The sequence below is a fragment of the Dermacentor silvarum genome, chromosome 2, assembly GCF_013339745.2.
Source record: "Dermacentor silvarum isolate Dsil-2018 chromosome 2, BIME_Dsil_1.4, whole genome shotgun sequence".
NCBI classification, from domain to species: domain Eukaryota; kingdom Metazoa; phylum Arthropoda; class Arachnida; order Ixodida; family Ixodidae; genus Dermacentor; species Dermacentor silvarum.
The window spans coordinates 238,500,037-238,526,912 of NC_051155.1; the positions used below are offsets into that span (position 1 = coordinate 238,500,037).

The following is a 26,876-nucleotide window of genomic DNA, read 5'->3' on the forward strand; positions in this document are numbered from 1 at the left end:
AAATGTTTTTTGGGTTTCAAGAACAGTTTTTATGAAAGCAATGAATGTTCTCTAGCCCCCCCCCCCCCCCCTTTTTTTTTGTGTGTGTGTGTGAAAAAAATCTTTAAGGAGTTTAGAGGATATAGTGCAACTGCAAAAAAGTTTGATACATGCAAGTGGTCATTCTTGGCCTCTATTAGTTAAATAATGGATATAAAGCAAATGGATAAGTATTCACAGGTAACAGAGGATCACACATACAATTTAAGAGATTGCTTAGAGATATGCTTTAGAGATATGGAGGTTGTTGAGTATTGGAAATTGCCTCTGGCCTAAAGTGTATTGGCACTGGTGATGAAGTAGATTTGTTGGAAGAAGCGGTTCCAATGGTGCTTATATTAACATACGCTTGTGGAATGTTGCAGCTCACAATGCTGTGGTGACGGCAGCAGTGTTTGCACCCAACCCAGACTTGGTTCTACAGCAGCTGGATGAGAAGGAAACCACGGCCCCAGAGAGCCCCGCTACGGGCAATTATGTGATCATCAGTGCGGACTTTGGTGGTACCATCAAGGTGTTTGCCAGGCGCAGCCGTCCTAGGGCCAGCCTCCACTGAGAGAGAGATTGTGGGGAGGCATGTGAATAAAATGCATGTTTTCACTTGTACAGTGGGGACTTGAGAATGAAAGCATTGAGCTGTTCTTTGAAAAGTTCGCTTGTAATGGGCTTGCCCAGCTGGCACTCAGGGTTCTTGACAACATACTCCACATAGACCTGCATAGGAAGAGAGCAAACATCAGGAGCAAATTACTGAGGTGTGCAGTTGTGCGTTGCAGTATACAACAGCAGGTGAGTTGGCATTGGTTAGTGTTTGAACGATGCAATGTTTTAGAATGCGAGAAAATAAATAGAAAAGGCGACAGAAACTCTGAAATGGTCATATGCTCAAATAACTACTTACACACAAAATATTTATTGCATGGTCAGTCTTTGAAAACAAGGTGCAGCTGATTAACTATCGCTAAAGAAATGTTACTAAATATATATATCAGACTAGGACTGATATTTGCATCAAAGGGAGCTACAAAGTTGTTTTTCATGTTGCTTTTAGCACCTGTGCTTGTTCCCTTGGTGTTTCTAATGACGCCTCCAATGCCTAGCTTTCATCCTGTTTGAATATGACTGTAAACTAGCCTACAGTGGTACAGCCTTTTCAGCACTGTACCACTTGCAGGAGAGTGGATAACTGGGCCAGTTGGTTGATTGGAAGTGCAAACACGCACAACGAAGAAGGAACGAGACACCGAGCGCAGACAAACTAAATTTTATTCACACATGGAATAAATATGTGAGAAAAAAGGGAAAGGAGAAATTATACTAAAAACACGTGCCGCCCAGAATTGAAATTTCACGTGCCAACGGTGATATCAAAAGGTGAACTCGCACAAGTGTGACTGTTCTTCCTTGTAAAAAAAGCTTCAGCTATCTCCCTAGTTCGCGAGTCCTGATTGCGATACAGTATTGAAGTGCGTGAAAATTCCGGAACACACCCACATATTGCGCAATGAGCAAGCAAGTGCCAACTCGTTGCGGCCTTTAGCCCATTGTGATGCTCGTGCAGGCACACATTGTCCTGCAACAAGGTATACATTGGGCAAACTTGGCACTGCTTGAATATTCGCGCACTTCAGTACTGTATCACAATCAAGACACGCGAACAAGGGAGCTAGCTGAAGCTTTATTTTTTTATAAGAAAATAAAGTGACACTTGTGCGAGTTTACCTTCGATATCACTGTTAGCGTATAAAATTTCAATTCTGGATGGCACGTGTTTTTAGTGTAATTTTTCCCTTCCCTTTTGTTTCCTCCTCTCCATGTTTTTCTCACTTAATTATTCAGTGTGTGAATAAAATTTAGTTCCAGTCTGCGCTTGTTGCGTCTCATTCCTTCTTTGTTGCGTGTGTTCACACTTCCACTTAACTATGAACTGCACTATTTGTTTGCTTGCCTGCACAAGCTTGTGCTGGTACAGTTCCATGCCTTTCAGTGGATGCAGCAAAGGTTGTGATAGCTTTACCTAACTAAGGACGACAGCTCGAGTGGTCTGGTGACAAGACGAGTGCTTAACAGTAAAGCACTGCATAAGAAACAGATATTAATGATAATTGCATTTTAATATTCACTGGAACTTTATATCAAAGGAAACCTTAGCTTATGATGCAACTCTGTTTGGCTGATTACAAAAAGCGCTGTAAAATAAGCAGTACACTGAACCTTGTGCGAGCTGGGCGAGAAGGATCGTTGTGATCTCGGACCAAAAGCGCGAGGAAAGAAAACGTGGACACCAAAGTTTGTTCTGTTGGTGTTCCCGTTTGATTTTGTATTTGGCACTTTTTTTTTTTTTCAGACCAATAACAAGTACACGTCTTCCGTACAAGCAGCATGATGTAGCGATCGTCACTTGACCAAATAAATACTTCCCTTGACGTATACAGCCGTAAACTTTTGTAGATATCACAGTGTACCTGATGGTAAATGTCGTGCAAAAGCTCTCGCACGTTGCTGGCGTTGGTGTCCGTGTTCATAATGAACTTGAGGCCCGACGGTGTCTCGTAAAAGTTTAGCTTGTACTTGTTCGTTTTGAAGTTCAGGAAGCCGTCGTTGCTGCGAAGAAGACCATACTGTAAGAACAAGAACGCAACGCGGATTTATTGTCCTCACCAGACTGTCGGGGCGATCTTGGCCACAAACGACTTGAGGGAATATATCATTCCGTACATCAGTTTCGCCTCCTGCAACAAGAAGCCAAGTCGGTGAGAGGGATGGAACGAGCATTTCTTTTGGCGCCGCGTAAACTGACCTCCTCCCTCAACATGCCCGAGTTCTTGTTCCTCTTCCACTCGTCGTAGTAAAGGAACGCTCCATTGCGGCTGAATATGTACAAATTATGAATGGTCATTTCAAGATCCGCTGCACGGCAGACGCCACTTATTCTGCTGGCAGCTTGCAAGCAGACGATGATAGTGATGATGATGCCAAGACAAATACAACGAAAACGAAACTACAAAACAAGTTTTTGTTTTTGAGCTCCCAACGTTACTAACTTGTCACGCCGTGTCTCCTTGGAAAGTTAAAATTTTTACATAAAATTGCTTTATAGTTATTTTTTATTAATACTAGCATCATCCAGAAAATAATGATACTATATTTTAGCCGTAAGTTACCACTTCGTTGAATGCAAACTTCCGTTTTTTTGTAAAAAAAAAGCAACGTTTACACGGTTTACGCATTTTGTTGTTTAGCGACAGCCTCTTCAACGCTGCAGTTGGTTGTTGTAAATTCTAAATTTTATTAATGTAGTGTTAAGTGATAGTAGCGCTGTTAAAACATGCAGTGTAAACGCAGTATAAACTGCTATTTGCCATAGAGTGTTGGTCCGATTTCCGGCTATGATTTTGTAAAGCAGCTGCCGTCTACACTTTACCACTCTACTGACCGCATTTCCGGTTTTGCCATGCCGTCCATGTGCCGCGTGCATCGTCTTTAAATATCATGCTTGTGTCTTGCTGTCTTCGAATTTCGTAAACATGACTTATAAAAGCCAGTCAACTCCGAGCTGTAGGACAGGAGCAAGCTTGGTAAAGCACAAAGGGACGTTCTCTTATGACTCCAAGTAAGTATAAATGGTTACACGATCATCGGAAGTGAAAACAAGATCGGTGACAATATGAAAATATGAACGGCGTACACGACGTCAACTCTCGGCTAAAGTTACCCCAATTATAAGGGAATGTAACGGCTTTATTATAAAGCAGAGAGTAGTAGTGAAATCCAGGAAGATCCAAAGTTGGATTCAGTTGTCACAAAACATGCGGTAAATGAGTGGCCCGTCGTCCGGCAGCACGCAGGAACGTGCGATCCCAGCGATTGGAAGTTTGTCGCGTTGTTTAGCTGTTAAGTGTTTTTGCTTCCTGTCAAAGAAAGTGCCAAAGTGCTACGCATTACATTTACATTGAACCAGTCCTATCCCTTGAAGTGGTTTTGGTGCCCCTGCATGTTTGAAACACATACATCGGGCAGCTTTAGGCACATATGTTTCGGGGCGCTGACATTTTGCAGAAAGGAATTCACAACTTGCCTTGACTGCGTATACGTGAATAATAACAGTTCAAAGCGTTGATCGACCCTCCCTGTACACATGGCACAATCCTTAACACAGTAAATTCTGTTTGCTGCATGAAAATGCAGCGTGATGCGTTCTTAGTTGTAATGATCGATACCACAAAACTTCCCCTGGATTCTTCAACATTATACAAAAGCGAACTCTAAGCCATTTTGAATGAGAATGTAAATGTTTTAGGATCCTGTCCATGTGTAACACACGATCATAAATTATTAACCTAACAGACTTGCTTAATCAGTAATAGTACCTCGCCAATTGTCTTAAGCCCGTTTCAAATGGTGCGATTTTGCAGTGCGTTTTTCGCAGCTACGATTTCTGCTTTTTTCGCATACTCGTAGCACAGGGTTTGCAAACTCAAATTGTTCAGTGTATGTTTTTACCACCTTTTTTTTTTTTTTTTTGCAAAAAAACGACTCTGCAATGTTTCTAAACTATATATTTAAACTCCTGACAGGTTTATTAACGTAGTTAATGAAAAAATAATAAACAAATCGATCCAGCTGCTTTTAGTTGCATTCTGACTGGCGATGACGTATTAGTGAGCCGCCTCCTATTTGTCGTCGGCCAAACATCGAAAAATCGAACGCATGATAGGTCCGGCGGCCTATTTTCCGCAGCAGCGAATTCGCATACAAAATCGCACCATGTGAAACGGGCTTTAGCCGGAGCTGTCAGTCTGTCAAAATTGTTGTGGACGCACTCGGCCATTTCAAGAGCCAACGCTGCCGAACACGCAATATTACGTTTTGAACAGCTTTGGCATCATACTGCCTTTTGTACTATGACATAGTTTGGAAACATGAACCTATGACAGTTCCCTGCAAATATTTCGTAGGCACAGGAACTTCGTGGCAAGTGGCAATTCAACATAGACATAAATATAACTTTGTTGATGATTGAAAAAGAATAAAAAGTAACTGTCATATGCACAGGGTACAGCAGTTGGAACACACCTTTGGTACTATTACATTGACAAGCCTTGCTCCTTATCTTTGAGAAAACATGGCTGACTGGAAAGTTTTCTGCAAAAACTTGTGCCATGTCTCAACTTGAATTAAGTGCACCACTTTTGATGTTCATGATAGCAGAAAGTGTCTTCTGAGAGCAGTCCTTCTTCAATTTGTTCTTAATTTTATGCAGCGGTCCATGCTGATACTTGTATTGAAGTGTATGCTTTTGTTTGGCTTCACATAAGACAAGAGTGCTTAGCTTGCAACTGGATAGGCTCAGTGCAGAGGTTCAGTGTCTATTTTGTCGCATTACAGTGGTGTACTAAAGCAATGATGGAAAATTCATTCAGCCTACTCTTCTCCAGTAAACACTACCCATTGCTTTCTTTTCAGGTTTTTCCTCATTCCGAGTGGCACAGGGGTAAAAGTCTACAGCTGTGCTACCGGAGAACGTGTCAGCATCTTTAGCGAGCACAACTCTGAAGTAGTTGCTGTTGTAAGAAACCCAGAAAACCTGGTGCAGGTGAGTAATCGGGAATCATGTACCATCTAACACAATGCACAAAGGAACATGTGAGCACCTGACAGATAGCTTCCTCGATGCCAGGCTTTGACTCATATGCCAAGCAGGGGAACATTGTGTGCATCATTCTGTCCACTAGCGGCACTGCCTGCCCTGGCAGTTGTTTTTTCCCAAATGGCTTCTGGTGATGAAAAGTGCAAGTTACACTCTCCTGTGTTGTTTTGTGCTGCCTACACTATGTTTAATAGCTGCTTTGGGGTGCCACAGTGAAAAGTGTAGCACTGTGGAATTTACAGGCTAAGAGACCAATCAGGAGGCTGAACAGATTTTAAATGGTGCCCTTCCACGCGCTGTCGTCTGCTACCGGCGAGCGCTGCAGCGCAGGCGGTGGCAGCATCTACTAAGACTTCAACTGTGCTGCGCGATAAGCTATTGTGATAGCAGCGGTAGAAAATTCTTTCCATATTTGCTCTAACACTAAAAAGGCATGTGTCGTCAAGATATTTCGAGATACTGAGGAGAAGGAGGGTTGCAGAGACGGCCGAAGGGGAGGGTTCAGAAGGAGCACTTGGCTACTGTGTTGCACGTGATGGTGGCGGCATCTCTCGATTCCTCTTGTAACTTCGACTTGTACGCGGTGCACTTGCTGACATTCGCAAGTGCAGCCGTTTTCTTAATTAGAATTTGTGCACATTTGCCACACTCCTGCGCTGTTCCAAGCATGTTCAACGCCAACTTATGTGTTTCCTTCGCGTGAAAGAGCAGCTTGGAACAATACCACACGAGCAAGTCTGGTGATGCCATTTTTGCAAAGGACGAAGCGCTAACCAGGAGGGAATCCTCCACGGTGTTGTGAATGTGCTGACTACACGTATGAATTTATCCACTGTCAAAACAAACACCTGCCGACAAGACCTCTTGTCAAGGCCATTTAGTCATCCAGTGTGTTCTGAACTGTTCTAGTACATCTCGCTGTGCAAGAATCTGCACTTGTGAGTCACGTAGCCTTGGCTTTGCTGCACGGAACTACAAAAACAGAGTATAGTGCATCACAGCTGCAAGTGTACCATATTTATTAAAATATAAGCTGAAGTTCTTTCCCAAAACCTTCATCCTCGAAGTCACCCTCTGCCTTATATGCAAAGCTGGTGGATTCACTTGCTGTTTTAAAATGGCATCAGTAGCTCCACATTTACAGCGATCCAGTTTTGAGACAGCAATGCTAATTGTAACAAATCATAAACTTCGGCAGATGACGCAGTTTTTGCCATCGCACTAATGCAAAGCGAATGCTGTTGATCATCGTCATCATCAAGAAGCCATTGAGAAAAAGTGCCGCCTCGACACGTGGTGAAGGGCAATTCTGGAACATGCTCAAAGGTGGCATTTACTAGGATGTGTTTATTTATGATGTCTTCCTTTATTTTCTTTCTTTTTTCCCTCACTCAGATTCTGTGTTAGATTAACTCTCCGAGTGCATCTCATTTTAATGTTTTGTGGACTGGTGTTTATGTTTATGATCCTTTTTCATGTGTTTGTGTGTGTGTGCATAGGGAGAGTTGCAAATGACCTGTAAAAGAGTTACGGTCGCAGCTAAGTTTTACATGGCATCTTGACGTTGCATTTGACTCTTGGTGGATGTATTTTTTAATGTTTCAGGTACTGAGTTGTTCTGCTGATGGTGTTGTGTACAAGTGGGATCCTTCAGATGGTTCCGTGCTTAAGGTACGAAATTCGAACTCTGGTAACACCCTGCTGTGCTTAGTGGCACTTTCGCTTTATGCTTAATTGTGTGACACTATCTGATCTGTGCCTTCGAAATCATAGTAAATTTACAGTGAAGCATAACTGCCTGCTAAGCTCATTGAACACAAGAATGTGGCCTTTGATATGAAAGAAAGAATGTGCACAGGGCATTTTGCAGGAAGAGTGTGGAAAGGAAATGGTCTGTACATCACTTCAACAGAACTCAGTCAGCTGTGATGGCTATAAGTGGAGTGATTTTATTAAAATGTAGTTGTGGAAGTTGGCCACATATAGCTGCTCCCAAGACACCACTTGAGCCGCTGCGCTGGATGGACATAAACTGCAACTTTCTTTACTGTGTGGCTAACATAACCACAATATTTATTTTGTCATTTTTGAACTTGAAACAGGCTGCTGCTTCTGCAGATCATGCTTTTGAATACTTTCTTTGTGTGTTTTATCCAGAAAAATTTGAAAAGCTGTGCTCAAGTTTATATGCCGAAATGCATAAGTACTGCTACCAGGGTGTGATGTGCAGGTTCTTGTTTCAAAGCGGGTCTCTGAGGCAGAGCCTCAGAGGACCGAATCAAAGGACAAAGCCGTTTGGTTGCACAGCACACAAAAACATTTAATGCAAGCAAGTATGGAAAGCAACCTTGTACATACAACCACACAAGGAAATATTCACATCATGCTACAACTATAGTTCAAACCAGCATGATGACAGACTGAGAGTCAGAGCTATCTCTTTTGAGATGGTATACCAAAAACACAACCAGAGACAGGGCTATGGAGTTATGGCTACTACGTGAGAGAGTTCGACGCGAATGGGTGGCGTCAAGGCGACGAGAGAGGCATCGCTGAGCGATGGGCAGGAAACCCGAGCACAGCAGCTCTGGCTTGTAGAAGGAACGCTGGCGGCGTTGGAGGCGGCGTCGTGGCCAGGCAGCTCGGTGCAAACTCAGGCCCGTGGCCCGACTGTTTGCGTTCTGCCTGCGGGCTCACGAGTTTGCCGGCCTCGGGCAGCCATCCGTGGTCGGGTGGAGTGGCGACGCCTGCGAACTGGCTGGCGGGAGGACCAGGTCAGGCGAAGTCCGCCTGCCTCAGGTCCGAAACCCGACAGCCTGTCTTCGTCTCCCGGCCCGGTGGTTGACCTTCGCCCGGCGTCGCTTCCTGGAACTCCCCCTCTCTTCGGCCACTGCCCCGTTTTTCTTCCCTCTGGTCCGTGTGTTACTTTTGGATTGGTTATCTTGGATTGGTTTGGATTGGATTGGTGGGCATCGGTCATTGGCCCCTGTGAGTGCCGTGGTCCTTTCCAATTGGATGGCGCTTGGTTTGTTTGCTTTTCTTTGTGCCGCGGCGCCTCGTGCTTGACGCTCTTTGTCGTCATCGTCTTGCGCTCACCATGTTCACGTGCACTTCGATGTTGTCGTCTTTAGCCAACACGGAATTCACCTCGGCGCGCGCTCTCCTTGTCATCTGCTTCTTGTCTCAATGCACCGCACCTTGTCGCACACCACACATATCACCGTCTCCTACCACCGCACCGTGTCGTGCACTACGCATCACACAGGGGTGAGACTCCTGCGCCAATTGCGCATTTTTGATACAGACGCAAATTCCTGCGCCAAACACAGAAAATTGACCGAAATTGCACCACGCTGCGCCAGAACGGCTTCGGCAGTGGCCGTGAACAGCGAGCCGATTCGTTCTCCGAAAAAGAGTGCAGCCATTCACATTACGCACAACGCCTGACAGCACCTCCCCGCAGTATTTCTCGTAATTTTCGCGCTTGTAACACTCGACCTTTCAGCACTGCTGCCAAGTGGCCGGCGTGCGCGCAGCCATTGCCGGCTCTTGTCGGTGCTGTCGGAACGGCTAGGGCAGCTGTGTTCAGAGTGTACTAGAATATGGTTTAGTGGGCAGAGCGGTGCAGCGCTCCCTAGCCGAGATGCAAACCAAGAAGTAGGCTGAGAGCGCTTTGAGCGAACTAGATATTTCGGAGGCACGTACTGCAGCGGGCGAAGCAGGCGGGCGTCTTGTGTCCCCAAAGCCGGTATAACATAAAACTATTCCGATCTGTTTTTATGCCCATATGACCGAGGCGTGAGCCATTTTGACCTATCACGAAGGGCTAATGGTGGATTTGGAATAAAACGTCGCAGTATCGCCCGAAAGACAAAGCATTGATTGCGATAGCAAATTAGTAAATAGCTATAAGAAGCAAGGATAATAATTTTATCGGCCGTATAAACTTGTAAACATGTGTTCACTTAGTAAATTAACAAGCATGGTGTCACGTGTGCACATGCAAACAGGAACACATCTCACTGGATTACCACAGAAACTAGCTGTGAAAACGCTGGAGTGAGCAAGCGCGGCAGCAGCAGCGAGCGAACTCACCTTTATGCTGCCTCGCTTCAACGCGAACTAAGCGGCAAAACACAGCGCAAACGAAGCTATTAGCACTCGCCCTATGTCCCTTTGGCAGATCGCTTTCAAGATAGGGCCCGCGCGGCCGTGCCATACGCAGCAGCCGCCAAAGTAGAATGACCCCTCCCCCCAGTGCCTTGTGTGCTATGGAATACTGCGTGCTTCGTCTCCACTTTCCTCCCTTGCGTGCGCGAGATTGAGCCGCCATCGTCAGCTCATCCTCATGCTTTCACTCGCACATACAGTGCACGGCACGCGGCGATGATGTTATCGCCCCTGGACTTTGCATGTCTAAAGGGGTTTATTGGAAGAGCTCGGAGCAGTGCAACGTCGACGGGCAGAGCAGTTACAGCTCCAAAGCACGAGAGCCGTTGCTGAGCGAGAGCGCTCGACGCACTAGCGTTTAGATCCAGTAGCACTGAACCCACTAGTGTCTGTCTTCTTCGCTACAATCACCCCCGAGAACGATAAGGGAGCCGCCCGGCGACCTAGCCGCTCGTCACGATGAACGGTTTGAAGTAACGCTTTAGACGGTCGACATGGACAATGTCTCGTCCACGGCGGCGCATGTCTGAAGATGGCTCAACTGGTTGTATAACGTAGTTGACAGGATATGCGCGTTTGAGAACACGATAAGGGCCTTCATACTTCGGGACCAGTTTTGATGAGAGGCTAGGGGCAGTCAAAGGGACTGAGAGCCACACGAGCGCTCCCGGATCGAAGGTGACCGTGGAAGTGGCGTCACCGTGAGTGCTCCTCTGGCGCTCTTGATCATCGGAAGTAAAGGCCCGTGCTAGGCCACGGCACTCTTCTGCATGCCTGACCGTGGCAGAAATAGGCACACACTCGGATGCATCCGGCTGGTACGGTAGAATGGTGTCGATGGTGTGCGAAGGGTGTCGACCATACAGTAAGAAATAGGGTGAAAATCCAGTAGTGCTCTGCGTAGCGGTATTATATGTGTAGGTCACGAAGGGCAGAATGGCGTCCCAGTTCGTGTGGTTGGAGGTGATGTACATTGAAAGCATGTCGCTGAGTGTACGGTTGAAGCGTTCTGTGAGGCCATTCGTTTGAGGGTGGTACGCCGTAGTCGTACGATGAACAACGTGGCACTCCTTGGGAATCGCTTCAACTACTTCCGACAGGAAGACACGATCGCTGAGCAGTTCTTGAGGTGGACCATGCCGCAGGATAAATCGGCGAAGCAGGAATGAGGCAACATCGCCCGCTGTAGCTGCTGGGAGAGCGGCGGTTTCGGCGTATCGCATAAGGTGATCTACTGCCACAATGGCCCAGTGGTTACCAGCCGACGTCAAGGGAACTGGCCCATACAAATCGATGCCAACGCGCCCGAACATCTGGGTAGGGCAGGGCAGAGGCTGCAGACCAGCTGGCGAGAGCTGGGGCGAAGATTTTCGGTGCTGGCAGTTGGGGCATGAGCGAACGAACTTTTGAACGTAGTTGTACATTCCTCGCCAGTAGTAGCGTTGTCGGAGGCGCTGGTAGGTTTTGAAAAGTCCTGAGTGTGCACACTGTGGATCAGAGTGGAACGATGCGCAGATCTCAGAACGGAGGCTTCGAGGTACTACTAATAACCACTGGCGGCCGTCAGAGGTGTAATTGCGTCAGTGAAGCACGTCGTCGCGGATGGAGAAATGGCGAGCTTGACGGCGCAACGCACGAGTGGTTGGCTGCGATGACGGGTCAGCAAGGAAGTCTATGATGGAGGCAATCCAGGGGTCCTTGCGCTGCTCGGAAGCGATGGTCCCAATGTTGACGGAAAGAACGTCAAGCTGGGATAGTGAGCAGCAGGCATTGTCGTCAAGCAAGGGAGAGCGTGAGAGGGCGTCAGCGTCAGCATGCTGACGTCCGTTGCGGTACAGCACGTGGATATCGTAATCCTGTAAGCGAAGCGCTCAGCGGGCAAGACGGCCTGAGGGATCCTTCAATGACGACAGCCAGCATAGTGCATGGTGGTCCGTGACGACATCAAATTGGCGACCATAGAAATAGGGCCGGAACTTAGTAAGCGCCCAGATGATTGCCAGATATTCTTTTTCCGTGACGCTGTAATTTGTCTCGGCTTTAGTAAGCGTACGGCTTGCATATGCCACAACATATTCAGGAAACCCTTCTTTGCGTTGTGCTAGGACAGCGCCGAGGCCAACACCGCTGGCATCTGTGTGTACCTCAATAGGTGCCGTTGGGTCGTAGTGGCGCAAAATGGGAGGAGACGTCAGTAAACGACGGAGCTTAGTGAACGCCTCGTCGCACTCGGACGACCACGATTGGAGGGGTCTCTTGCTTCCAAGGAGCTTCGTCAGGGGCGATATAACGGTGGCAAAATTGCGAATAAAGCGCCTGAAGTAGGAACACAAGCCTACGAAACTACGTAGTTCCTTGACGGACGTCGGTTTCGGGAATTCGGCGACGGCACGAAGTTTGGCTGGATCGGGGAAGATTCCATCCTTCGAGACGACGTAACGTAGTATCGTGAGTTGCCGCGCTGCAAATCGGCACTTCTTTATGTTCAGTTGCAGGCCAGCGCTTGCTAAGCACGTCAAAACACGCCGTAGGCGTTGAAGGTGCGTGGTGAAGTCAGAGGCAAAAACAACAACGTCGTTGAGATAACATAAGCACGTGTGCCACTTCAAACTGCGCAGAACTGTGTCCATCATGCGTTCAAAGGTTGCTGGCGCGTTACTAAGTCCAAACGGCATGATGTTAAATTCGTATAAGCCATCGGGTGTGACAGAGGCTGTCTTTGGCCTATCGACGTCAGCCACGGGTACTTGCCAATATCCGGAGCGTAAATCTAGTGATGAAAAGAATTCTGCTCCTTGTAGGCTATCGATAGCGTCATCGATTCGCGGCAGTGGGTATACATCTTTGCGAGTGATCTTGTTCAGGCGCCGATAGTCTACACAGAACCGTACCGAGCCGTCTTTTTTCGTAACAAGGACGACAGGAGATGCCCATGGACTGTTCGAGGGTCGGATCACTTCGCGGCGAAGCATATCGTCCACTTGCTCATTAATCACACGCCGTTCTGTGGCAGAGACGCGATATGGGTGTTGCCGCAATGGCGGTTGGGAGCCGGTGTCAATATGGTGCGTGACAGCAGACGTCCGGCCCAGGGACGGTTGCCCGACATCAAAAGAAGAACGAAATTCTTCTAAGGTGCGCAGAAGCTGAGAATGCTGAGCTGGGGTGAGACCATCGGCAATTGATGAATCGAACACACCTGTGGGCAAAGGGTCGGACGTAGAGAGAGAACCGAGCGTGTTGTAACTGGCGCAGGACGTGGCTTCAGGAACATTCGTAATTTGTACGTCGTCGATCACCTTCACATGGCCAAGACATTCGCCTTGAAGCAGTGTCACAGGGTATGAGGAGGGGTTACAGATGACAATAGCTGTGGAGCCCCGTTTGACGTTCAGTCGCAAAAGGTAGCAGCAGACCTTTTCAAGTTTAAAGGTGGCCAGACGGAGAAAGCAGTGCGACGCCGTCAGAAAGGCTGCTGCAATGCATTGAGACAATCACTGATGTGTTGGGAGGAACGCTGGTGTCGTGCCTGACGAGAAGTTTGTTCGCAAAAGAAGCATTATTGGCAGGCGTCATATCTGAGATGGGCGACAGTTCTAGTTCGGCCCGTGCGCAATGAATAACAGCATTGTGGCGGGCGAGAAAGTCCCACCCCAGGATAACTTTGTGGGAGCCTGAAGAAATCACAATAAATTCGATGGCGTATACAACGTCCTCGATGAGAACACAAGCGGTGCACGCCGCTAGCAGATGAATACGCTGTGCGCCTGCTGTGCGGAGGGAGAATCCGGCAAGGGGGCATCGTGACCTTTTGAAGGAAGCGACAAAGCTTTGCGTTTATAACTGACACAGCGGCTCCGGTATCCACGAGGGCATATGTGCGCACACCGTCAACTAACACGCCTATGACATTGGTCGGGCTACGTTGAGGACTTTCGCGTTTTGACAGCGTCGCAGCCCTTGCCTCATGGACTGTGACGATTAGTTTTCCTCATCCCAAGCTACGGGACGAGGCCGCATCGGTGATGGGGAGCGTCGGCGTGGAGAAGGTGAGCGGCGGATGTTGGCAGACCGGCGGATGTTGGCAGACCGGCGGAATGGTGGTGAGTCGTGACGCAGCCCGAGGTTCGTCGTCGTAATATGGGTGCAGAGAACCCACCATAGCACTTGGCGCATTTGGTGTAGTGCTAGGTGACTGCACTTGCGCGACTACAGTGGCGTGCGACGTGGCCTGCGTAGCCACACGCAAAACATATCGGCCGATTGTCCGCCGTACGCCACCGAGTCGCTGCTGCAGGTCCCATCCATGTGGGAGGACGCGCTGGACGTGGTGGCTGGTGAAGTGCTTGCACGGCAGGCTGTTGTCGAGACATAGCGAGGACTTCGGCGTACGTGAGAGGTCCCCGTTGAGGGAGTTGTTGAGGCTGGGTGATGACTTCCGCGTAGCTCAGTGGCACAGTCGTCGGGATCTGTTGGGGCCTGGCCATGACTTCGGCGTAGCTGTCAGGCGCAGCCACAGGAACGCGTTGGTGGTGCTCAGGCAAAACCTCGTGCAGTTCTTGCGCTATGACGCGGCGAAGCGGAGGCGCAAAACTCGGCCTTGGCGCGTGTACCGGCTGCAGCTGTGCAAAATCCATCAATGATAGTTGCCGGGCAACTCCCTCACGGACGAACGCCTTCATTTCTGCGAGCAAAGCTGTCTGGTCGGACATGGCAGCCAAAGCAGCAAGGTGTTCGTCACGCGGTAGAGATCGACGGGTCAGTGATCGCTGCCTGCGGAGTTCTTCATAGCTCTGGCACAGTGTGATAATTTCGGCCACAGAGCGAGGACTTTTGGCCAGCAACATGTTAAAGGCGTCGTCTTCTATGCCCTTCAGGATGTTGCGAATTCGATCAGACTCCACCATGGTCGAATCGACTTTCCTGCATAGGTCCAAGACATCTTCAATATAACAGGTGAATGTTTCTCCTGGCTGTTGAGCTCGTTCTCGCAAACGCTGCTCGGCACGCAGCTTGCGAACAGCAGGGCAACCAAACACATCGGCGAGGGAAGTCTTAAATTCGGACCATGTCTGGAACTCTCCTTCATGGTTATACCACAGGCTGGCCACTCCAGCGAGGTAGAACAAAACATAGCCTAGTTTGGCCGCGTCGTCCCACTTGTTATGGGCGCTTACCCTGTCGTACGCCGTGAGCCATTCGCCCACGTCAGTGTCGTCCGCTCCAGTGTAGATAGGAGGGTTGCGATGATGAGGCACCCCAAGACACGCAGTGGGTGCGGAAGGAGGCGTTTGCTGGGAGGCGTCTTGGGGCATGGTAGATGGTAGGGTGCGGGACAGGAGTTCCAGGATGATTGTCTGAGGTTACCCAGCACACTCCACCAATTCTAAAGATGTTTATTGGAAAAGCTCAGAGCAGCGCAACGTCGACGGGCAGGGCAGTTACAGCTCCAAAGCACGAGAGCCGTTGCTGAGCGAGAGCGCTCGACCCACTAGCGTTTAGATCCAGTAGCACTGAACCCACTAGTGTCTGTCTTCTTCGCTACACATGGAACATCACGGCGAGGGCGATCCAAGAAATGCGCCTGGAATGTCCATATAATTGCTATCGCAACAAAAACAGATTGGAATAGTTTTACATTATACCAGCCCAGGGTTGATTGCGGCTCTCTTGATCTGCTGTGACATGTGGTGACACAGAAATTATGTTACAGCGTCGATTGGACCGCATAATTTGAGAACATTTTTCGCTATCGTCATGAGCGTAGCTGCGGAAATATATATTTTGATCGTTTTGCAACCAATGTTTCCAGCTTTACAGGAAAGCATGCGCCGAGCCGCCGCTCGACCTGCTCTTCCTTATTCTAGTACGCTATAGGTACAAAGTGTGCTTCTACTACGAGCTTCCTGTTGGTTTATTGCGTTTCGCCGTGGTTTCGAAGTGCGCTGCCGTATTCTATTATTCCATCAAAATTCAGATTGGCCTGCTCCAAACTGCTTCAAATTGAAATTTTATATGCTCCAAATTGCTCCAAAATGAAATTTAGTCTGCTCCAAGCTGCTCTAAAATGCTATTTTGTCTGCTCCAAACAGCTTCAAAACGCATTTTGACCTGCTCCAGAAATTGCGCCATAATTACTTTGGACAGTCCCACCTCTGTGAGATTCACAGGGGTGTCTCATTATATGTGAGATTCACATATAATGAGATTCCTTACAAGGTAAATTTGTGAGAGTTACACGAGAAGCTGGGCCGCTTTTTTTGAGCCTGTCATGACTGTGTCATGCAGCTTTTGACATTTATTCATATTATAGTAGGAGACTTACTAGCTTGGGATAATGGGCTCATTCACTTTGATTATGTTGAATTGCTAATTTCTTCCTCATTGACTGGCTGCACTGTCACTGTCTAATAAAATTTCAGAAAAGGTGGTGTGAGGCATGTATAGTGGCATACGCAGCTGGTATGCAGGGTGTTCAAAATTAAGCTTTACGGAATTTTTAGAAATCGCCTGTGGCAGGTAGCATAATTCTTATGATTGAGCTGGGTTATTCGATGAGGCGAACATTAGTAGCACGAGAAACCGAAACACATATTCAACTAATTAGCAACAATTTACTAATTAACTTCTTAGTCAATTACTTTCTGATACTTAATGCGATTTACTAATTGTTGCCAGTGAGTTTGCAAGACACATCCACTTGAAATGAATTTCTGAGATGACACCAGTTTCAAGATACAACGATTTAGAACGATTTTGATGGCGAATATCTCCGAACTGGTGTCATTCTGTAAATTCATTCCAAGTGGATGACAAGCTCACCTGCTACAATTAGTAAATTGCAGAGTGTCACAAAGTAATTAACTAAGAAGGTAATTAGTTCATTTTTGTTAATTATTTGAATATGTGATTCGATTTCTCGTGCTACTAATGTCCAGCTCAACGATTAGAATTATGCTACCTGTCACAGGCGATTTTTAAAAAGTTCCAGAAAGCTTAATTTTGAACACCCGGTATATCTGCACAGCATGTGCGCTATTTGCAAACTGGCTTTAAGCACAAGTGTTGCCAGTATAGCCACTTCATGCCAGTACAAGTACTCCTAGGGATATAATGTTCACTGCTCTTTTTACCAGAAATTGAGGCCAATTCACATTGCATCATCTGATTTCATAATAGGTTTTTTTGTGAAGTATGTCGTTTATGTTTTGCATGCCCTGCTGTTTCTTAGCATATTTACTGCATATTCTTTCCTCTCCCTTTTTTTTTTTTTTGAGGGGGGGGGGGGTGATAACTGTGGCATCACATACATGGAGTAAAATAACTGTCAAAAGAATTTGACATCACGTTACTCCTTGTTGCTTCTCCTTTGCAGAAACACGAGGTTTCAATACATGGTGTTGTAGAAGATGCAGAAGAGTCTAAGGTGGCTGGCTTCTATGCTCCACCATCATTTTCCTCCTGGTTTGTCCTCAGGCAAAAACCAGGTAAGCATGACTTTGCAGCATGCATTAGCTCTAGTGCCTCACCTCGTACAGCCCTGCATTGTGGTGCGGAAGATAAATGTCGGTGTTAAATCAAGGTTGCTAGCAAGCTACTACTCTGGTAGCACAGAAAGATTTTTCCTAAATTTTATATTCGGACAATTTGAAACACCTTTTTCTCATATAATTTTGTCTGGCAAGTAATGTCTGCCTCATTCATTTCAGAGTATTTAGTGTTATGTGATTACGTGTGCTTTCTTAAGTTCCATAGTCCTGTAACCCTTTCAGTGTCACTGACATACCGATACATTTCTGCGTTTTATGTCCCACCTTGTCACTGACGTAGCCCTACATTCTCTATACTCTCTTAAGGTGGACCATACTAAGAGTGCATTTGCCATGGTCCATGCCTTTTTTCCCTTCTGAATAAATGAAAATAAACCGTTGTGTTGTACCTTGGAAAAAAAAAAAACGACACTGGCAGTACCTCCCTTTCGAAAAAACCTGACACTGAAAGGGTTCACTAGCACTAGTTTTAAGGCTTGTTTGGATTTTTTTTTTTTTTTGGTTCTCAATTTGTGTTATGCTCATGTGCGTGCAAATTAGTAAGTCTAAGCAAGGGGATAATTACTTAAAGGTGTGGCCGATTCTTTTGAGACAAATCTGCCCTTTATGAATAATTTCATCTAAATGTTTGTTCACTGCATAAAGACATTGCTTTAATTTCAACTGTACTTGAATTAAAGGACCCATCATCACTGGCCAATAAACTCACCAAACTTATGTAGGAGCAATAGCTACAGGTTAATTGAAACTGATGTGGCAACTCATAGTCATCGCATTTTGTCTCTGCTTCTTTTTCTTTTCTCTTTCTTTTATATATATATATATAAGCAATACATTATACTTTAAGCACTTTTCAAGTGGCTGGTGCAAAAATTTTGCGCAACCCCGTTTTGCAGAAACCACAGCGTTGGGGAACATGACAGGCCGATGCGTTACTACATCACGTTCCTTTGCGCAGTGATTTCAGTGTACGTACCGTACAATCTTGAGTAAGGGCTGCACTCATATATGGGCTGCACCAGCAACTGGGCAGCCCAGAAATTTGGAAAAAAGAAAATTCAAACCGAGAACCAATCGTGTTCGATGCGCTTATGCCACATGTGCGCTTCAGCAAATTTTCGCACACAGCGCACTTTGGCACGCCGCCACTAGATGGCGTGAGACGTGCTTTGAAGGGGAAGGTATAGGCAATGACGGTATACAGCTATTGAGGGAGATTTACCGGGAAAATACTGTTTGCGTTGAATGGGAAGGGATGACGAGCGAGGATAAAGTTGATATCAACAAGGGACTGAGACAGGGCTGCCCTTTATCCCCGCTGCTGTTTATGATGTATGTGGTAAGGATGGAAAGAGCGCTAGAAGGAATCAATATCAGGTTTAATCTCTCATACAAACAAGCCGGCACAACAGTTGAGCAGCAGCTTCCAGGTTTATTTTATGCAGACGACGTTGCGTTGCTTGCTAACAAGCAAATTGATATGCAACTGAAGCATAACTGCGAGTCGGCCTAGTTGGAACAGATTCATTTTCTTAAATTTTTGCGCGCAAACAAACAGGGACGAAGAAAAGGAGGCACAAGGACGAGCGCTTGTCCTTGTGTCTCCTTTTCTTCGTCCCTGTTTGTTTGCGCGCAAAAATTTAAGAAAATAATATGCAACGTCTGGCTAATATCTCTGGAGAAGAATGTGAAAAGTTACGACTAAAATTTAGCGTTAAAATATCAGGTTTTTTGGTATTCAATGAAAACAGTGAACAGACAGTGTTGATTCAGGGCCAGGATATACCTCGAGTAAAGAATACAAATTCCTTGGTATATGGATAAACGAACGCGATAGATATCTGGAGACACAGGAGAAAACAACAACAGCAAAAGGGAAGAGAAATGCAGCCATAATGAAACACAGGGCGCTATGGGGATACAATAGGTACGAGGTGCTCCGGGGTATGTGGAAAGGTGTAATGGTTCCAGGGCTTACATTTGGAAATGCGGTTGTTTGCTTGAAGTCAGGAGTACAATCAGAACTCGATGGCAACCAAAGGACAATGGGACGCCTCGCGTTGGGCGCCCACGGGAAGACTACTAATGAAGCTGTGCAGGGTGATATGGGCTGGACAAATTTTGAAGCAAGGGAGGCTCAGAGTAAAATGGATTTTGAAAAACGACTGAGGAAAATAGAAGAAAGTAGATGGGGTGCAAGAGTATTCAGGTATCTGTACAGGCAAAACATTGACTCACAGTAGAGGAAAAGAACTAGGAAGCTTACCAGCAAATATGCGACCGGTATGGCCAGCAACATGGCAACAAAGAACGTCAAACGCAAAGTGAGAGAGGCTGAGACAAGATTATGGGGGGCGGCAATGGAAAATAAACCTGCTATGGACTAACTACCTCAAAGGAAAAAGGGAAATCAGGAAAGAAACAATTTATGATAACTCAAAAGGAAGCTCCTTACTTTTTGAAGCAGATCAGGATGCCTTAGAACGCGCAGTTATAAAGCGAAGTACACCAAGGACGGAGCCGCATGTGCCTGCTGTGGTAAAGCTAGAGAAACGGTGGAACATGTTTTATTGGAATGTGAAGAAATCTACCCAGCTGCAAGTCTAAGCTCATCTGACCTCCTTGAAGGCCTTGGGTTCAGGGATAGCACAGGTAAAGTAAACATGTCAGCTGTAGAGATTAGTAAGAGGCGGTTGGAGGTTTGGTGGCAGAAAAGTAGGGAGACCACAAACAACCAAGACGTACAGAAACAGAGTTCCCCGTAATGGTTAAAAAAGGTTGATGCCTGGAATTCTTTTGTATTTGTGTGTTTCTCAAAAATAAAGGTAGGACATTAGGCAAAATAATAACAAGAGCTTGGTGGCGCAACCCACCACCCCATTTCAAAGGGGATGCTCATAACATCCATCCATCCATCCACCCTCTGACATCTGGGGTGTGGCCACGACAGGCTCCTTCGTGTTCCTTTATGGCAGTGCGCAAGTTGCCGGCAGCATCTTTTCTTTGTGCAGTTAGTTTTCTCAGCCAGCTCCTTTGGCTCATCTGTCAACTACAAGGAGTTCGCAATGGAGAGGAAGCGTTTGATGGTGTACGATGTTGCATTTAAGCTCAAGGTTGTCGCGTATGCCGAAGAGCACGGCAAGCGAGCAGCCGGCCTCAACTTTGCCGTCAACAACAAGTACGTATGTCGGTAGCTGAATCAGAAAGAGAAGCTTGCTGCAACAAACAAATTGAGGAAGGCGGTTTGTGGGAAAGCGTATAAGTTCTTGGAACTCATAGTCGGAAAAATTTGATTAAATCGCCCGGTCCTGCATAAGCATCGCACCTTTGCAAAACAATAGTGTAGCCCTTATATGAGTCTATGTGGTATTATTGAAGACACACCGACTGTCCCAACTTGATGTTCTGTTTGACAGATGCCACTCATGGGAAGCTTGAGGGCCTGCCTCGTGATGGAGGAGAAAGCCAGGTGCTGGTGAAGAAGGTGACCACAAGCAGCTCTTCCCCCGTCGCATTCAACTCGGACGGTGGTTTCTATGCAGCCATCTACGAGGCGAAGCTCTTTGTTGGAGCTCCTGGGCTACCTTCCCAACCTGCAGCTGTGTATGTTTTCTTGTTTTGCCCTAAGTGGGGACGTGGAATACCTCTTAAACATTTCTGAAATTATTTAGAAACAGCAATGCAGAAACAGGTTGCGTTACTGTAAATTCTTGTTGTGCAGAGTCACCAGTTTTCAGTAATGTCCTTGTGAAACAGGTATTTCAGTGTTCCAATTCCGAGGAGTACTAATGGCAGTCCTGATTTTTTGGAAGTCTTGATTCTGGATAACTATTGTCTTCGTCAATGCTCTAAGTGGTGATATTTTGGTAGGTGTGACACTGGGGGCTGGGATTTCTTACTCTCGCTAGTTGCATCGTTCTCACTGGCACACTTTTCTAGTGCTGTTGTGTCATATGCTAAAGTAATCCTTTGTATGTCATGATATAATCGCAGGTTTCGAGCCATGGGCCACAAGAACGGTGTGGAGTTCACCTGTGTAACCTGCCACCCCACTCGGGCATCACTTGCTACTGGTGACACCTTGGGACGAATCACCATCTGGTAAGTCACTGCTGCCATCTCCAAGTGGCTAAATGACTCGCATTCACACTGCCTATTTCCAGGGTGGTAACGCTGTGAGTGGCTGTAATTGGCTATTTTGTTAGTATGTGCTGAGAAAAATAGTGTTTTGAAGTACATAGGAGGTGGAGAGGGCAAGTAAGCAGTATATTTGAGCTACTATGCTGTAAAATCCTTTTTTATGTCCCTCCTTTATGCACTGTTCCACATTTTATGCCAGGTTAAAAGGCCTGGCAAACACTTCACTGAAACACTACATTAAAGGTCCAGATTGTCCGTGATATAAGTGCAAGAACACTTATTGTGCATCTCTGCTGAGGATTTCCATGACAGAGGCTGTAGCCTCTGGTGGTCTGTTTCCATGTGGAGCCTTATTGCAATGTGATGACTAGCAATAACTACAAAGTACCTTGCATTCTTTATGCCCACTGCTACATGTCAAGCTGCACGGATAAGTGTACAAGGCGTGCATGGCACATATTGCGTTTATGCAGGCATCAATTGCATCAGAGTTCAGCAACACCACATGAGAGCTCTTTTTGTTACAGGTATGCTGAAGAAACCACAAATTGTGAGACTGTTCCAAATAGTATATATATCTTTTTAGTCCGGAGAAATGACCAAAAATAAACTGATTAAGCTTTCTTTGAAGGAATTGCTCATTACTGTGCACTTTACCGACCTATCATTTCTGTATCCTTTCAGGCAGGGCCTCAAAGAGACAGCACCGGTGCGTTCCATCCACCATTGGCACTCACTTCCTGTTTGTGACTTGGCTTACACTGCTTCTGGTACGTGGCATTGTGCATTTGATGAGCTGAGCCTTTTGGATCCAGACCAGGGTGCTCTAATCTAAAGGCCCCTTGCAACAAAACCACATTTTCTCTGTGACGTTTTTTTCTCTTCGTTGAAGTTCTCATGATTTAAATGTGCTTACTTCTTCCACATATGAGGTAAACAAGAGTTATGAATATCACCTTCCTTAATTAAAAAAAATGAGGTCAAAAAGGGTCAAAATGGAGGGGGGAACAGGAGTGTTTTAAATGCTCTTTATGCTATTACAGGCATTTGGTGCTGGAGAGTGTTCAAAATATATGATTGTGTTTGCCCCAAAATGTGCTTCCGCTTTCTTTTTCCTTCATGTGCAGATCTTTTAGATTTTGGATAGCTTTCCCAGCAGCAAGCTGGTCACCACATCATAAAGTGTCTCTAGGCATCAATATTGAGGGTATTAAGGTGCAAATTGTGTGGCTGCTGTAAAAGGGGTACTGGTTCAACTTCAACAACATTGGCTCTCTCTCTTGCTACTTCAGTCTACCTGTGCTTCATGGGCAAATCGTGCCATTGTACAGTGTAGACCGCTTATAACGTAAGTTGCCGGAGTCACGAATATCTGCACTGTAAGCGGTACCGCACACTAACCAAAGCAACTATTTCATTTCGATAATGGATACTCCAGGCGCATTTCTGCCGTCGCTGTCACCGTGCTCAAGGTTCCATATTCGCTTACTAAATAAATTAACAAGCATGGTGTCACGCGCGCACAAGCAAACATGAACACATCTCTCTCGTTGACCGCAGAAACAAACTGTCAAAACGCTCGAGTGACGAAGCGCGGCGAGCGAATTGACCTTCGTGCTATCATGCCTCTTGCTTCAACGTGACCTTTAGGCAGCGAAAACACGGCACGCGGCAGACTTTCCCCGTCGCTGATTGCTTTCAAGATAGGGCCAAGGCGATCGTATCGCCGAAGTGGATCGTCGCAGATTGCATCCTGCTTCGGTCCACTGAAACCGTTCCGCATTGCTTCGCTGGCGAAAATCCTTTCCTTCTGTTTGCGCCAGTCCCGAACGCAAGTTTCGGATTCTCCGAACGCCCATGATGCTGCCCGATTTCCGTTTGTCTCCGCACACATGATCACTTTCCTTTTAAATGCGGCATTATGATGAACTTGGTACTTCATGCTGATAGAGCAGACGCAGAGAACTGGGAAGACAGATGGTAGACTATTGCCTAAGCATACTGCAGTACATGGATGAAGCTACGGTAGCTAGGCGGCCGTTTTGAAATGCCGACGGCTATATGGTAACGCAGATTTAGGGACGTACTCGATTCTAACGTGAAGCAATTTTTGGACCTGTTTCATGGGAAAAAAATTGCAGGTTAGATTCGAGTAAATACGGTATTGGTGGCTTGAGGGGGGGAGCGTTTGTCGTCTAGGTTGACTGCCGAACTTCCAGGCAGCCGCACTGTAACCAGTATTTCGTGCCCCACAATTGCATTATAAGCGATACACGTATGCATAGAGTGCTATGGGAAAATTAACGGGAGTCCGAAAAGACCGTATTATATCCGGTCCTGCACTATAAGCGGTTACGTTGTAAGCGGTCTATACTGTACATATGCCAGAATAAGTGCCTGAATTATTCGAAGGATTTATTTATTTATTTAGAGAATACTGCAGGCCATCAGAAGGCCCTAGCAGGAGTGGATATAGTAGATACATTCAAGTTTGTGTGCCTAATGCCAGTTTTGTTTGTTTCTCTGAGTGCAAAAGCATTCAGTTTGTACTACCAGTGTTGTGCAAAGTTGCATATGAAATGCTGATTTGACTAGGATGCCATGCTGCAATACAGAATTTGCTTACTTTCTAAACTTAAATGTTATGTAATTCAACATCCCAAAACTGCACAGTGGCCAGAGGGTTATGGAGAATGTCATGATGGAGGACTAATAAGGTTATTAAATGTGCACCTAAACCACGGTACAGAGGGGTGTTTTTGCATTTTGCTCTCATTTAAATGCAGCCACTGACGCCGTGAATTGAACCCGAGACCTCATGCTCAACAGAGCAATGCTATAGCAACAAAGTAGGCATATGCGAATATTCGATATTTTGGAATATGAAATAGAATATTATGCTATTCGATATTTGCTTCAGCCTGAATTTCAGTACTCAAAGTTTTTGAAACGAACAAGTATAATACATATATTTCCGCATATGAGCCGCACCCCCAATTACAACACGCCTGAAAAAAAATTTTTTTTTAAGAAAGAAAAAAAAAAAAAACATGCGTATAATCCGTGGGTATAACTCACACAACAGCCAAGTCTCTTTTTAAAAACAGTCTCCATTCGCAGATGCACAAATCGTCCACATTGTATTTTCAGTCAGCAGCTCTGTTCCCCACCTCTTCAGAGATGCAGAGGCAGAAAACTTTGCCCTAAAGGTAGTTTCATGACAGCGTGGGCCTTGCTGCTGTGAAATGGCACCTCGACATGAAATTCGCGCTTCGGTGAAGCATACCTCAAGTTGAAATTTGCCTATTACCCGCACCCTAATGTTGCTGTTAAATGCTTTTAATTTTTGGTATGTGTTGTATGTGCAAAAATATGGTAAATTTCAAAATGTATAATCGACAGCTTCAGTTTTGGTGAGCAAGTCATATTGCATAGCTCATAGCCAAGACAAGGCAAAGACGAATTCGTTTACAGTCGCCTACTGATTTCTGCACCTGCGCGATTATTCAAACATTGTTTTCAGCAGCCGTACGGAGCCGTACGACTGCTGTAAACAGATTTGCAGCGATGCAGCCAACGCAGGCGTGGTGGTGGACAGCAAACCCTTGCGGGAATTTGAACGCTCGTTGGTTATCGGGTCAGATCATGCATGCGAGCTAGACTGACAACTGCAGAAGCAGCGAGCATGCCTACCAAGTTCGTTTGTGTACTTGCAGAACAGACGGAGTTAAGCTCACATATAGATGGAAAGCATCAAGCTGAATTTGCACAACCCTGCATAAACTGTCAGCATCACACAGTCAGGCTCGCACTTCACAACATTGTGACGACGCACGACAGGCAAACGCGAAATGCTCTCACGACCTCAAGTGCCACAAAAAGTGAGCGAGAGCCTGTAACCAAGTTTTCTTTGCTGCTGGTGTTGTAAGAAATGTTTAACCTGCATTTTTGCATAAAAATATCTGAATAACCGCACTTAGAAAATAAACGACTCCAGAGATGAACCTATTTCCAGTTTTGCAGGTAAAAAACCAACTTTTCTTAGATTGGTCAACATCTGGCTCTTACGTATATGTTTTACATTTGCACAAGCCTTTCACTGAGCCATCATAGTGGGTTCTTTTTAAACTTGCAATGGTGCCTCCAACTTTTCTATCATACATAAGTTCTGTGGGTAACCGGGATTCATCATCAGCTTTGTTACTGCGTCCCCATTCAGCCTAAAAAAATTCTTCATTTATCAGCAAAGAAGATTAGATTTTATTTGAATGTACAAAAAGACTGAACCCTTCAAATTGTGGAAAATTTTCTGCAGTAGAATGACAAAAATAAAACAGGATGTTGTGATATCTGTGCTGATGCGATGACATCATTGGCACCATGGTTTAGGTGCAAAATCAGAATCTTTAATCTTTAATCTTTATTTATTTATTTTCCAGTAAAAGAAACAGAAACTGGATGGTCATTTTGGGCTAAAAGCTACGATAGTAGCTTGACGGGGCCCAAAAGACCTTACATGGCAACATCAACTTGGCACATGATCAAAACACTGTAGTAGATATATATACCGTAAAATTCCGAGCAAGCAAGTCGAAATTACCGGCAAAGTTAGGGGGGGCGCTATCCCGGAACGGCACCAAAATTCAAGATGGCCACGACAAAATTTTCCCGCAAAAAAAAAAAAAGAAGCGCAGTTGGAATAGCATTAAAATTTTATTGAACATGAACTTTATTAAGCCAAAGATTTGTTAGTGGTGTTTATAACTCTCAACACCACCGCTACTCAAAACCACCAAAAGAACTACAGAAAGCGCATCGACGCTGCACCGGCGCGTCGCCGCGACCGGCGACGCGAACATTGGTTATGCAGCTTCTATTCCAGGCAAAATTATGTCCGCGAGAGTAAATTGACGCGTAATGTTCACTTTATTAAAAACCATGTCCACAGTGAAACGTTTAGCACTAATGAGAGTTCCGATACAAGTGAAGCTCAGCTGCAGTGCATGGCTACCGACGGCGGACAGCGAACCGCGGCTCGGCCATGCTCGCATCGCAGCTGGTGGCGCCGCAAATATCAGCATGTTTTCTTCATCGTGTGAAATTATTGCGAGGAGAGGGTAAAGCGGCAACGACGGTAACAAAACATTGCTGCTTGGGAGCGTCGGCGGTTCGTTCTGAAGCGCCGTCTGCTACAGATTCGAAGTGAACTGAAAAAGGCCTAGCGACGATATCGGTGGCGAGTGATTAGCAGCGGTGAAGCTGCCGGCGATGCCAGAGCGTAGCCGCGACCACTCCTCAGTCACCGAGTGGTCACGTCACTGTGCCGC

At 46.1% G+C, this 26,876-nt stretch overlaps 3 protein-coding genes across 6 annotated transcripts in view; 2 read left to right on the forward strand and 1 right to left on the reverse strand.

Moving 5' to 3' along the window:
- Positions 1-643, forward strand: part of LOC119442938 (WD repeat-containing protein 44) — a 36,295-nt gene extending 35,652 nt beyond the window's left edge. For all 4 annotated transcript variants that reach the window (XM_037708014.2, XM_037708016.2, XM_049662462.1 and 1 more), the window contains one exon: positions 405-643. In XM_037708014.2, the coding sequence (XP_037563942.1) occupies positions 405-595 (191 nt within the window). In that variant the 3' untranslated portion in view covers positions 596-643. The remainder of the gene's footprint in view (positions 1-404) is intronic.
- LOC119442940 (trafficking protein particle complex subunit 1-like) lies at positions 611-3,003 on the reverse strand. The gene is made up of 4 exons (XM_037708025.2): positions 2,840-3,003; positions 2,701-2,771; positions 2,505-2,643; positions 611-753 (listed from the first exon to the last, which is right to left on the reverse strand). Exons 1-4 carry the CDS (start codon positions 2,936-2,938, stop codon positions 637-639), a joined length of 426 nt encoding a protein of 141 aa, XP_037563953.1. The 5' UTR covers positions 2,939-3,003; the 3' UTR covers positions 611-636.
- Positions 3,004-3,468: 465 nt separating this feature from the next.
- The window catches only part of LOC119442937 (WD repeat-containing protein 75-like), a 58,455-nt gene continuing 35,047 nt past the window's right edge, over positions 3,469-26,876 (forward strand). The window contains exons 1-7 of the mRNA XM_037708013.2: positions 3,469-3,652; positions 5,506-5,635; positions 7,295-7,360; positions 17,235-17,346; positions 20,826-21,012; positions 21,403-21,510; positions 22,234-22,319. Of these exons, the coding sequence (XP_037563941.1) occupies positions 3,567-3,652; positions 5,506-5,635; positions 7,295-7,360; positions 17,235-17,346; positions 20,826-21,012; positions 21,403-21,510; positions 22,234-22,319 (775 nt within the window). The 5' untranslated portion in view covers positions 3,469-3,566. The remainder of the gene's footprint in view (positions 3,653-5,505; positions 5,636-7,294; positions 7,361-17,234; positions 17,347-20,825; positions 21,013-21,402; positions 21,511-22,233; positions 22,320-26,876) is intronic.

Coding starts and splice junctions, on each gene's coding strand:
- LOC119442940 (XM_037708025.2), bottom strand. CDS start 2,938: ATGACCATTCATAATTTGTACATATTCAGCCGCAATGGAGCGTTCCTT. Junction 2,644..2,700: donor AAGATCGCCCCGACAGTCTG/GTGAGGACAATA, acceptor TCTTCTTCGCAG/CAACGACGGCTTCCTGAACT. Junction 754..2,504: donor TGCACGACATTTACCATCAG/GTACACTGTGAT, acceptor CTTCCTATGCAG/GTCTATGTGGAGTATGTTGT.